Here is a 13,968-nt window from a genome sequence, read left to right on the forward strand (position 1 = left end):
AGACAGACAGACAGACAGACAGACTGGAAAAAAGAGAGCAAAAGAGTGAGACAGATAAACACATGAGAGAAGAGACAGGAGATGGATTCCCATCTTTAGCAAGCAAAGCCAAACAGTTAAGCATAAGCCACGTCACATACCCGCGATGACTGATTTTTGCATCAAACAATCAGACCAATTATCCAGGAATGAGACTGCGTACTGGCATAGAGGTGGCCTCTATTGGAGGTGAGCATTTATTTGAGTTACTGATCTTTTGGTATACAGTTTCTTTCAGTTGTATCAAGTATGAATGTGTAATTACGGGTCAGTCGTCCCCCTGCCGCCTGCTTGGAATTGTTTAATCTGCAGAGGGAGCGTCCCCAGAGCAAGTTCATTCTCATCTTGGGTCGTGTTGTTTCTCCCACAGCAGGGCCTTATTACTCTCTCAGTGTGGCCAAATCACCAAACTTACAGGGTGACTTCAGTAATGTACTTGCAAAAAGACCAGAAAATGTTTCAGTAACCCCTACAATATGCGTAAACATCCCGTCTACGACTTTTTCAGTGGAGGCAGGAGCTGTGGTAGGGCTTGATAGGGGCAGTTTTTATATTATTATTATTATTACGTAAATCACTGACTATTACGGCTGAGTATCGTTTGAAACATTTAAATACCAGTACCAATACCTTCAGCGCCACGATACAGCTGCTCACACGTTGCATTAATTTGAAGAATGCTGGCTGGGACTGGCTGTGAGCAAAACCAAACAAATAGTATTTTAATTCTAGATCTGGGTACAAAAAGGATCGAATGCAGGTATTCTTTGACTGGAGAAGTTCCGATACTTAATTTTGTTTGAAAGTATCGAGTCCCGATACCCAGCCCTACTGAAGATGCACATACAAGAGAAGGGTGCTGGGTCACAGAGAGAGATTGGTAACCCAATAAATGTCAAAAGGCAGGTTTGAAAACAAAGAAACGTGTAAACTTCCTGTTCAAATACATAGTATGGAAAAAAAGAAAACGTTCCCGTTTGCTTACATCCAGCCTGCAGAAGCACATTCAAGCCTTAAGTTGATTTCCAACAACCTGTACAGCTGCGTTAATCTCATCCATGCTTGTCGTCTTTTTTCAGGCAATTTTTCTGTTGCCATTATCCTGGCTCTGGCACAGGAAGATAACATCCCCTTTCTTAAGCCCGCCTAAAGAGCTCTGATTGTCTTAGTTGTTTTTTCCCCAACCAGGGGAAACAGCCATCAACCAGCACAACACTAGAGCTTTTTGAATCGCTGAAAAAAATAGGCCACCCAAAAGATAGAAATCATCTTGTAAGGACCGAGTTGGATCTTTTGACTGGCGCATTCTCGATCACTCTCCATCCATGCCTTCAATTCCTCCGGGAGCTCCTTGGTGGCATGTGATAGCATCGTGCTTGAGGATCTAAAAACAGAGGGCATTGTAGAGATTGTAAAGCCCTTAGAGGCAAATGTGTTACTTTGGGCTTTATAAAAATAAATTGTCTTGACTTGATCTGACTCTATTAAGAAAGATTGTAAGATCGAGATTAAGAACACCTTGTTGTACCCAGGCGATGGCTCAGGTTCCACCAGTCTCTGCTAAGACATCAAGGTTTTGAAGCAAGGGTTGTGTTGGATGAGACTGAAGACAGATTTCTTGCATTTTTTCTACATCTTTAAGTTAATGGAGTCTCCATACTCCAACTGGCGCCTATGATGTAACGAATCCATCTTGTGCATTCTCTTTGTCCGCTTCTTTTAAAGCGGTATCAAACAGAATGAATCAAAAGGATACATTAAAAGGAAACCCTGAGATGTTTTGCCTGCACTGTTTAGCGTGCGCTACGGTACATGCTCGGCTGGATGCATATTGCCAGCTCAGTAGACGCATGGCCAGATGAAGAAGGATGTCACTATCGGCCCTAATAACACGATCTTTTGTTTTAATGCATTTTCCCCCGGATTCACAGATATGGCTACTATGCATGCTGTCCTTGAGAGGAGGAAGGGAAGAGGGAGGTGGTGCTGGCCACCAAGGGGGTGTGTGTGTTTATATGTGTGTTTGCAGCGTGGGGGGGGGCGCAATTAAAAGGCAGCATGCAGTGTCCCGTGAGGCGCTAATGCCCAGGATCAGCTGTTCTAATGTCATTCACATCCCCTCTGTTATTCAGCCAGCCCTGTTTGATGTATGAATCCATTGGGGACTTCATCAGTACCCCTCCCCCCCCCCCTCCCCCCTTATTGCTACCACCACCACTTTTATAACCCCACCCTAACCTACCCAACCCCCCGTCGGCTCTACAACCCCTCCTCTTCGGCTTGCACAGAACCTCCCCTTCTGTGTCTGAATGCTTCTGTTGGCTTTTATCGTGCTCAAAGTAAACAGAGTCGCGCCAGGGATAGTGAGAGTGTGAGAGAGAGGGGAGAGAGAGCCACAGAGAGAGAGAGAGAGAGAGAGAGAGAGAGAGAGAGAGAGAGAGTGCAATAGTGATAAAGGTTGAACATGCACATTGTCTGCGTACGGCTCGCCTCCCTGCTACATCTTCAATAGAGACACAAAAGCCAGCGAAAAGGGGAAATTTAAAAGGCAAGAGGAGGCAGGAGAAAGGAAGTGATCCAAAGAAGCAGAGTGAGTGTGAGCAAGCGAGCCAGGGAGAGAGAGAACGAGAGAGAGAGGAAGAAAGAGAGTAGAGCGAAAAGGATCTCCCTGCTAAATGCGCAAAGCGTCCCGTCACCCCACGCTGAGCTCCATGGCCAACTCTGGCTGCCTGCTGCTCTCCGGCTCCGGAATGCTACCACACTCGCTCCAGTGTCCTCCTGCCTTCCTCTACCTGCACGAGGTAAGACTGACTGAACGAAAGCTCGCTTTTGTTGCCCCGGCACTCCCCCCCCCCCCCCCCCCCCCCCCTGCTCTCCATCCGTGCCTTTCATTCCTCCTGCGCTGCTCTCCGCGGCACGTGAAGCATCGCCTCGCTTGTGTTGTTACCCAGAGTACTTTAACCCCCCCCCCCCCCTAACCCTTGACCCTCACCCTGCCTTTGAAAAAAAAAAGGGAGAGAAGGTGGTGGGTGGTGGGGGGGGGGGGGATGTCACCTCTTTAATTTTATCCTCTCTACTATCCTGTTCTTCATTTCCTCTTGTCGTCCTCTTCTCTCCCTCCCTCCCCTTTTTGAGTGAAATAAAGCGGTGAATTAGCGGTCACTGTGACGCGAGGCCACGCACTGTTTGTGTACATCAGTCGCCTCATGACTCAATGTTTGTTGTGCTCATTCTTCCCATCACATCCCTGCCACAGAGATAAGGCTATTTCGCAGTTTTTAAAGTATAAGAAATTGCTTCTACGTCTTGATTTTGTCAATGCATTAGGATGTCAACTTTTATCTCTAGCTGTCTGCTAAAAATAACGCAGAAACCACCTAATTGATCTACATTGTGCATCTGTGCGGCGCCTACATTTTTAATGTGTCACCTGATCTAATCAACGTTGCAGAAAACGGATTTTAGCTGATTTAAACAAATCTGTTTCAATTTGAACCCCTAAAATCTGGAAGCTACAAATGTGAAGCCTCCGCCATTTGTTGAAATATAAAGAAATATACTCTACATTTTAGTTTTATGATGTGAAAACGTATAGAAAACTTTATTTTATTATTATTGTCTTTCTTCTTTGTGTCATCTCTACTCATCACATCTTTTAGCTTATCATTGTCAAAACATCCCTTTTGATTTAAAGGATGTTGTACATGGTTAAAATCAAACTGTTACAGATCAAAGAACATAGATTTGCTTTAAATGCACACAACATTCTGACTTATAAAATAAAAATAAGTTATGTTTTTTTTCAAAATGGCTCAATTTATGAAAAAGGCCACAGAGAGCACTTCAATCTCTCCCACACCCCTTCATTCCTCTAATGGTGATCACCACCAAGTGACAACACTTTGAATAATTATACATCTCTGCAAATTAACATTGATTTCCCCCCTTCTTCTTTTTTGCCCTCCTCCTTTGGAATTGATTCCATCACTGATCCCCTTGTTTTGTAAAACCTGAAGACTGCAATTTTCTGAAGGGAGGTAAAAAAAATCGACAACAAGGTGACTCGTAAGAGCCTGTGTGCCTGTCTATCTGCTGAATTATTCGTTTTAATTCAGCGAGTTGAGGACGGGACTGCTGTTAGTGATGGGATGATTTTTTCCAGTATTTACTACGGGCTGCACGTTTGATAATAAACAGTGTGTGTTACTGCAGGGATTGAGGAGAAATAACATTCTCATTCTGAACCTTCGTCCTCCCCTTTCTCCCCCACCATCATGGTAATGAGACACACACACACACACACACACACACACACACACACACCATCCACACACACACACACACACTCACACCTGTCCAGCCCGGGATGGGGGGGCACCAAAACACACTGTAGAGGATGAGCCCCCAAAAACAATAAATCTCACACTAAAATAATCCTCAAACAGTCATGGCTATTTTCAAATTAATAATTTAAATAGATTATTTTGAACTACCTTCAACTTCATATTCATAATATTTTTTAGCAACAACTATATTTCATAGCTTAAATGTCCATGTCAAGCTGTGAAAAGCTTACTGGGCTCTTTTTCACAAGTATAAATGTGAGTTTAGGTGTGTGTGTGTGTGTGTGTGTGGTGTGTTGTGTGTGTGTGTGTGTGTGTGTGTGTGGTGTGTGTGTGTGTGTGCGCGTGTGCGCGCGCCTGCCTGCCTGCCCGGCCTTCGTAGGTTTTTTAAAGTCCAAGACAGAGCTGAAATTGAAACTTCCTGTGTGCTATTTTCATGAAACATCCCTTTTTCTTTCAAATCCCTTTAATGTATCAGCAGCTTTTTGTTCTTTTCTTCATTTTTTTCCCTTTGCGGTAAATCCTCGCCCTGCAGCGCTGTGAGGGGAAACAACCCTCTGAATCACACTGTGGCCAGCGTCTCCCCCCCCCCCTCCACCCCCTTTCCTCCCACATCACGCATCCTTCCTCCTCCCCACCCCCACTCTCCTGCTTCTTCCTCCCCTCGCCACAGTGCAGGGCTACAGCGCCGGCTTGCGTGAGATGACAGCCAGGGAACAGAAGGGGGAATAGATTGAGGTGATAGCCTCTGCCTCACAGTTTGTTTGCATTTCAAATAAGACACTGTATTAAGTTGGGTTGCGAACAGCTTTGCTTATTATGTGTGAACATGGCGCCGCGTGATATCACAGGAAGACAGGAGTTTATTACATAAAAGATTAGTGGAGCATACCTTGCCTTTATTTGTGTGCAGCAGTGTTTGGGTGTGTGTTCCCAGGCAGTTTGCTTTGATGCTCTTTGTAGTCGGCTGCGGCGCATATAAATCCCGGCTAAATGTTTGTTTTCATTAACACAAGGAGAGACTCCCCGCGGTGTGGTGGGAGAACTGTGGGCTTCTGATAACAAAAAAAGGAAAAAAGTGGCGGTATCACACCACTGCTGAAGGGCCGTCCCTCTTCTCGACACGGGGAGAGTTTCTCTACCACATGGGGTGCCGGCTTCATCCTTCCGCAGGATGATGTCACTTTTCTCCTAGCGTCAATTTGTATTGTAGTGGCTCATTTCGTGAGTTATGGCGCTGGATATTGAGGGAGTTATGAATTACAGTGTGGGGAGGCTTTTACGGGATACAATGCTCACCGCTGTAGGCCCATATTTAAGTATAAATGTATTTATGGCACAAGCCGAAGCTGAAGGGGTAGCTCCGGTTTGCTCATGGTAGTTAGTAGCTGTCTTCCAAGCCATAAAAACATGGCATCTCATGGATTTTCTATTTACCAGGCACTGGGTGGGCATATGGCAATGCTCGTAAATGTAACTCTATTATCCAAGACTGGTGCTGTTGGGTGGGAAGCAGGGTGTTACTTATGTCTAAAGAGGAAAACGCAGCAGTTGTTATTGTCTTCATGTCACATCTCTCTCTCTCTGGCTTTGCCTCAGACTTATCTCGAGATCTCCCGTTTTCTAAAATTGCCTTCCTTTGATTTGTAATTGGATTTTCTATCATGGCATTCCGCTGCGCTGATGTCTATTGTTATTGTTGCATCTATTGATTTCTTTTTTGTGGCTTCTTTGGTCGGCCTGTTTTGAATTTCCCCTTTAACTGTACACGGCTTTGGTATCGTTCTAAATGGTTAGGTCACCGAGGAGATGCGATCCTTTCTGTGTCGGTGGATCCTGAAAGGAATTGCCCGGGCTCTCTGGTTTCAGCGGCCTCCTCCTCCTCCTCCCTACTCATGCTGATCTCTTTTCTACGACTGTACTGGAAGCGTTTCCCTCCCTCCCTCCTTACAAACACACACACACACACACACACACACACACACACACACACACACACACACACACACACACACACACACATCTGGCTAAAGCTGTGGGATGTGGAGAGGACTGGGAATATTCGTGACCCATTCCCCCCCCTCAGTTCAGGCCTTGATCCTGCCTCCCAAAGCGCTGCTATTCACGGGGACTTTAGATATCGAAGGATTCAGGTTGGCGGTCTCGGGGGGACGGACTAATGCGAACCGCACAGAGACGGCTGCTTCCTGGGGGATAATTATTGTAGGCCAAGCTGTACTATTGACAGCTGTAAATGGAGATGGTGTCTGTAACTGGGGAGGTTTAATAGGTTTTTGTCCCTACATGGGCTCTCGTCAGGCCCGTGGCAGTGCATTGGAGATGAGTTTGAGAAATGAGCCGCAGCCTCGTTGGGCTCCAAATTGGACCGAGAGAGACCGCCACCCCCGCCATGACATCTTCCTCCTAACCTCTCAGGAAAAGAGTTAACAGACGATTGTTGGTTCCGTTTCATTATAAATTAGACGCTTAGTGTCCATACACTTCCACCATCTATAAAGAATACAGCTGGTGATATTCTGAATCTTTCTTATTGCCGTCCCATTGTCTTCAAAAACGGAGAAGACCAAAACCAACAGTGAATGTATCTACTTACAAGTGTTGTGCCTGCATCACAGCCTTATCTAGCTTCTTCCTCTGTGCCATAGAGCTCCATTGTTGTTAAAGACATCGATAAGCCACACTTCATTACCATGAACACACACACACACACACACACACACACACACACACACACACACACACACACACACAGTGATTTATTTTAACTCAATCCCACACACTCGCCTTCTTCCATAAATACTCACTAAAGCACCAATTGTGGATTAATCCGCAGCAGAAAATAGTGCCCAACAAATGCACTATTTCCTACTGTTTAAGTAACAGCAAACGTCACCTGCTGTTTGATGGAAAATTAAAACATGTATTTGTGAGTCATTTTTTTAAGATTTACATCTTCATAGGGAACAAATGGGCTTGGGGCAGAGTACCACAGACACGTCAGAGAATATTGTTGGTTGTTGTTTTTTGGATGATTTACAAGAAGAAAACCATAGAAAACCACCAGCCTTGTACTTATCCACTTTGATTTCCACCCAGATCTTAAGATTTAGGCATCTGTTACTTCCGCTTTCACAAGCTATCCTGATTTCCCTCTGTTGTGCTGTTATAGGTAAACACCGTTTTTGAAATATTTCTATTATATCACCGAGCAATGCCAGCTTTGTTGTTTTTCAGTCAATTTAAGCAAGCACAATTCACTCAGATTCAATCAGGCACAAATAAAAAAAAACAAAAAAACTTAAAACCCAATTTCATGGGCTCTGGAATATACCTCTCAATATGTTCTATGTTTTGGTGTGAAATCATTCAGAGTCTTTCTCTCACTGCCGTTCAGCTGTTTTGTCCCTTAAACAGCTGATTCATAGCGGCATAACAAAGGCGGAGGGGCTGATTGAAATGTTTTCTCACTTCTTTCTGCCCCGGAGGAGAATTGTAAATCACAGCTCAGTCGTTTATTTTGAAATTTCATTTGGTGTGTGAGCGAGTGCTGCCTTGTTCTTTAGAGAGACTTCACATTCAGGCTGACTTGTGTGCTTTTTTTTTCCTTTTCTTAAGGCTACCCACCGTCTTACTCCATTAGACCTTTGTAAATGGAACTAAATTAAATTTGTTCCCTGTATAGAAGAATGGCACAAACACTGCAATAGATTACTAACCAACAAAGGTTTTTCACCGGGGGTCTGGCTGTATTTTGAATGTGATGGTACATATTTGAGCTTACATATGTATATTTATTTGTCTGCCTGTGAGGAATTCTTGTCATCTGTAGGTGGATGCTTGCAGGGCTTTTGCACACACGGTGCCGTGCAGTGCATCGATAAAAGTCTATTTACATTTTGCCAATAATGCTAAATATCCTGCGGTCATTAATGTTGAGCGTTAGCCAGGAGTGCTCCTGTCTATATTTTGGACCTATAGTGTCAGTGAATTAGCATTCACGGTGGTGCTGATGCTGATGCTAATACACTCCACTTGTGGAAAACAAAGCTGCAGTTGCAGATGTCCTCACCTCACAATAATTACCAACCTTTTTTTTTTTTTTAGTAGGTGGCACATTTCTAATGAAGCTTTTAATTAACATCAGGGTCATCAAACATTTACTGCTGCTCATCACACAGAAAGGAAACAATATAACACCACAGGAGATTACCTGCTAATCTGTAGGGCTGTAGGGAATCATCAGGACATTTTTGGTTAGTATGGGTGTTTGATGCCTGCCTCTTTTTTTATTCAACAAAAGCCGTTCTCAAACTATACATTTCTAAACGCAAGAAGACACACAAGAACTTAAAAGTGAAATAATCCAAAATGTCAATTCAACTCCAGAATTTGCTGATGAAAGACTAAATAAACATGATTCCAAAACTTTGACACGTTGTTGGTCAGTGCCACAACGGTAGTAGGGTATGATATCCAAAGCTGCAAAGGTTCAGATAAAGGCTGCTGGTTGCTAAGGGCTGTTGACACTCACTGCTGTCAAATCTGCATTGCAGTGGCCTCACTTCCCACACAGGCCGTTTTAATACAGCAGGAATGTCCACTTGGTTTTGAAATCTCTGCTACTCGGTTCGCTTGAGCGCTCCTTTAGCCCGAACAGAGACGGTGAGCGAGTACAGGGACTGGGGAGAGGGGACAAGACAAGACACACGACACAACACCTCCCTGTCTTTACAGTGCCGGAGCTCTCACTACATCACACACACTTATACACACACAGACACACATACAGTTACAGGAGGATAAAGAAAGGGGGATAACCTCCCAGTATAAACCGTTTGTAGCCTTTTTTTCCCCCCTCATAATCTGTCCTGAGGTTTTTCCATTTCTGCAAATGGCACGCTAAAATGCTTAAGCAGCCAGACCAGCTTGAGTCCAATTATTTCCTTACTGCAGTATCTTAGCCAGCTGTGATTAGTATGTTTATAATGTAGTGGCACTCTCATACTGTCCTTCAAGTATTCTCCTCTTGGCGGGATCCTCTCAAATGAGACGTATTACCCTGTGTGCTGAGTTAACAGAGTGGCCGTACAAGTGAAAGCAAAAAGAAAGAAAAAAAAAAATAGGAGCTATCACAAGCCATTAAAAGCACTGCACCTTTTTATCACCAGCGGCTTAATGGCAGTGGTGAACAGCGAAGCATTATTACTGCTTCTCCTTGTGCTCCTGCAATCCTGCCTCCACTGCCAGAAGTCACGCTGCTGCTGACAAATAGATCTCCAGGCAAACGCTGAAATTTTGTTTTTCAAAAGGTCATTATCTGTCTTCATCGGAGCAGCAGGCCTGTTGCATGGAAACCAAGTTTGAGGGAATTATTTATCCTACCAAACAGCCCTGAGAAGTTCCTGTTGCCTCGATCTCATTTCGTTTTTTTTTTTTTTTTTTAAAGGATGCAACCGTACAGCGTGTTTGACTACCAAGAGGCACCCTGGGTCACCCGCTGAAGAAGATCAATATTTGAACTATGCTGTTGTGGGTCAGCATGTACAGGCGTATAAAATTAAATGGGGCTTGAAATTGATTTCAAGTTCTCCTTGAAAAAAAGTCTACAGGTATTCTGAAATGAAACCAAGAGAAGTGCCGCAGAGAGGGGATGACCTCCGCCCAGGCAGATTCATAATTGTTTTTGTTTCTCCAAATTAAATGAGCCTTTTTATTATTATTATTATTTCTATATTGCAGAGCTGGGGGTCCAAAATTGCCAGTTATGCCACGTTCGTTTTTAGAGACCTGAAGCAATATAAAGTAATGGCCACGATTCCCAGCACATCTCCGCTGGCTACTCCCTTTAACACTATGAAACAAATGATTAGGGGATGGACTTGAAAATAGAAAGAAAGGGGCCTTCGTTTTGAGTTAATCTCAACTCTGTGTTGCATGGACAACAAGAGAAGGGGGAAAGAAATAGCAAAAGCTCAGACTTTGTTTCCTCGCAGGCAGCCAAACAGGTATCATACTGATTACTCTGCTTCTCTCTGGGTAATCTGTAAGAAAGGAGAGAAGCTCATGTAATTTGGGCCGCCTCCTCCTCCCCCGCCTTACTTTTCCTCTCCTCAGATGGAGGGTCTAAATAGCGTTGCTTTTTTTTCTCGCAGCACTTTGTTAGTGCAGCACGCCTCTGTGTTTTTCCAAAATCATCTATCAAGGTGAGATCTGTGGGAAAGAGCAGCGCCTCGGGCTTCCTCTCCGTGTGCTTATGAGGTTTTATTAGGTCCCACAGGACCACTGCTTTGGTGTGTGTTAAAAACAAATGGAACTTACAAATTACAGATTACAGCCTCCGCAGGCTCGCAAGTTGGCCTCTGAGTGTGTGTTGCTGTGAGGGTGTTTGTGCAGATGCAAGTGTGGCCAGTCGGTGAAGGAATGGCTCTGTGTGCGTTTGAGAGAGGTGGAGTGTCAGATGGATGTGATTATGTCTGCCACTGCTGCAGCTGGGGGGGTGATCATTTCCGAGGTTCATGATATTTAGTATTAAAGGTCCTTTAACCCAACTTGCGACAATTACCAAATAAATAAATTCCCTTGACCTGTAGTGTTATCTTGTCACACTGTCTCCTAAAAAGTGTTATTTTAATAAATTACAAGAGCATATGTTATTGAAATAAATGTTTTTTTTTTACCAACATCGTGAGGAAACGAATTCAGTACTTTTGAGGCACCGACTGAATTGGCTCCTTAGTAGCGAGTATCCAGAAAATGCCTCGTCATTCAATACCACATTTCAATACCCAAGGAGTAAATCTCATCAGCGTCACTGAGCCAATAATCATGCAGCATGCTTCTACCAAGATCTAATATTGCTTGTGATTGGCTGTCTAACGTTACACGTCGTAGAGGCATACAGGAAAACCTTTACGCACAGAGCCGGGGCTCATGCTGAATTATTTGGGCCATAATATTGTAATTTAGTTTTGTCAAAATGGATTTTCTAAAATTGACACTCAGAAATGTATCATGCAGGAACCGATATCGAAGTCACGGTAATGGCATTGGTACCGATATCTACATCTTTTGAACGACACCCATCCCTATTTAACATACCTGCACATAAATGTGTATACATCTGCATAACGTTCACTTGCAACACATTTAATGTGTGTATCCGCTCCTGACAACTTAAGCGTAGTTAGCGCAGGACGTGAGCATCACCCCCCATCTACCTCAACCACCTCCTAATCAATCCTGTTAACACTGGAAGGGAATAAAATAAAAATAAAATCTTGCCGGGGAACATTAGCCATGCAGCAATTATGTTTTCCCTCAAAACATAATTGGCAAACCATTCAGTAATGTACAGTGTGTATATTTTAGGAGACAGGTTCCTCATTGACTGTAAATATTATTGGACAAAGCATCCGGTTTGGCGAAGTGCTGCAATGCGGGGCCTTAATTCCAGCAGGGGGCGACACGTGCAGTTGTAAATGGAGGTCGGTTTCTGTAGAAGTCTATGAGAAAATGACCCACTTCTAACTTGATTTATTACCTCAATAAACATTTTCATGAGTTTAGGGTCTCAACCGCTAGTTTTAGGTCTTCTGCAACACAGAATGTTATTTTTTTTAAATTATGGACTAAAGCAGGGGGTGTTGTAGGGCGTGGCTATGATGAGATTGCCAGTGAAATTGTGTAACGTAGAGTGTAAGCCGCTCCTCCCTCACTCCTCCCTCTCATCTAAAATTTTCACATCCGCAACCAGGATGGCTGCGCCCGTGATGGCAAACTCAACGCCTCATATCTCAGATCTCCACAAACCCATGGGTGACGTCACACACGGTCGGCACCTGGCTCCTATCCATGCAGGTATTTACGAGTCAGTGAAGGTGAATAGATCTTAGTTGTGGCCCCTCAAAGTGAACAGTTGTTAGTGTAATTACTTTCCACTGAATACATAGTCCCCGTGAGAACTCGTGACTAACGACACACATTGTTCCCGAGAAAGACATATTGCTACAGTAGCTTTTTTTCAATACGTTGAGCACCACACATTCAATTCCATTCGCCGTCATTGTGGTGGAGGCAGAAATCTCAAAAACTCTGCAACTCAAACCAGAACTAACTGCATGGTTAAATACTACTAGAGACATGTGGGTGAGGCAACCCTTTAAACGGTAACAAACTGTCAAGGCTCAACAGGAATGAAAATTTCCCAAACATCCCCTTCCTTCTAATTTAATGACTCAGAATTGTAACTCCAACATTGTTATCATTCAGCAATAGGGGAGTAATGAATAGCAATTAACGCTTTCAAAGGAGGGAGTAAAGCTTGCGAGACGTTGCTTTTCACCCAGAAATGTTGAAACAGAGCAGTAGTGGGAGATACTGTCATGCAGAGAAAGGGCCTAATTTATCCGTCCAGCTGTTTTGGGTAAATAACTTTTTTTTCTTTTCTTCTTCCTGTCACACAGACTGCTATCAGCGCAAACACAAGTAATCATTCTAATATCCAACACTTTCTGGCTTCCTCAATGAACTGTAATGTAAATTACTGTGCACATTTTGTTCACAATGATTGCTCTTTCTGGTGCCGGGAGAGGTGCTAATTAACTGGATATAAATGAAATTCTAGGGCAGCGTGGTACCAACGGCAGGGAGACAAATGCGATTTGGTTCTGTCGCGAGTGAGTGGAAAATGTCTGTGTAAATAGGAGGTTGTTGCGGCGGAGTGTTTTTTTCCTGTGTGCTTACATTTCATGGGTGAGAATCCAATCTCACAGGGCAGCATGTGCAGACTGCCCTCTCTGATACATTCCACCGTCCTCCACCTACTCTATGATAGCGCTCTAAAAGCTCCCCCAAATCTCTTCACACACACTCACATTCACTCCCACCGACACAGGGAAACACAAACACACATTTCAAAAGGTAAAAGCCATTGTGGCGCTGAGGAGCCGCGCCAGCTGAGGTGAAAATGTAAGCAGCGTATTGCCTGGCAATTTGACTCATCTTCCATTTCACCAATTTCCTCCCCCCGATACTCGATTTCATGCAACATAAACAGAGCAAATTCTAATTGTCACAATTGTCCTCTACTCTACTTTTGCAAATTCTCTGGCCGCTTTTATCCAGATGTAGTGGGTACTTGAGTCAAGAAAAAGACCAGAGCCACCTCATCCAGACTCTCTTAGTTCACTTACTGTCCCTATTTGCCTCTTCTCACTTTTTCATCTGTGTCTGCAGTGGCCGGCTTTTATCTATGGGTTTGGGCAGTTTTGGAGAGAATTACGGTGACAGAGCCATGGAAATGATAGGTCGGCAGTGAGACATCTCTGCCTCATAAATTCTACATGGCTCAAGAGAATTTACGAGGGAGGTTTGTGTGCATAAGACAGACAGTGCTCCATGGTATCCATCCACTCCACAGCCTCCATTCACTTCAGACCCCGCAAATGCGGTCGATTTATCGAAAGTGAATTTATTTTCACATTTCATTTCTTTCATTACCAAAGCATCACTTTGAATGATTACAATACTTTTTTTTCACCCTTTTTTTTTTTGTTGCTCAGAATAT

At 43.8% G+C, this 13,968-nt stretch overlaps 1 protein-coding gene across 12 annotated transcripts in view; it reads left to right on the forward strand.

Moving 5' to 3' along the window:
• Nucleotides 1-13,968, forward strand: part of rbfox3b (RNA binding fox-1 homolog 3b) — a 456,818-nt gene that overhangs the window by 364,968 nt on the left and 77,882 nt on the right. The window contains exon 1 of one of the 12 annotated variants that reach the window (XM_032538184.1): nucleotides 2,349-2,840. The exons of 10 other annotated variants lie outside the window; for them this stretch is intronic. In XM_032538184.1, coding sequence (XP_032394075.1) covers nucleotides 2,715-2,840 — 126 coding nt within the window. In that variant the 5' untranslated portion in view covers nucleotides 2,349-2,714. Of the gene's footprint in view, nucleotides 1-2,348; nucleotides 2,841-13,968 lie in introns of those variants that run through there. One more of the 12 variants, XM_032538186.1, reaches the window with a different exon arrangement.

Source organism: Etheostoma spectabile, chromosome 15, assembly GCF_008692095.1.
Source record: "Etheostoma spectabile isolate EspeVRDwgs_2016 chromosome 15, UIUC_Espe_1.0, whole genome shotgun sequence".
Classification (NCBI taxonomy): domain Eukaryota; kingdom Metazoa; phylum Chordata; class Actinopteri; order Perciformes; family Percidae; genus Etheostoma; species Etheostoma spectabile.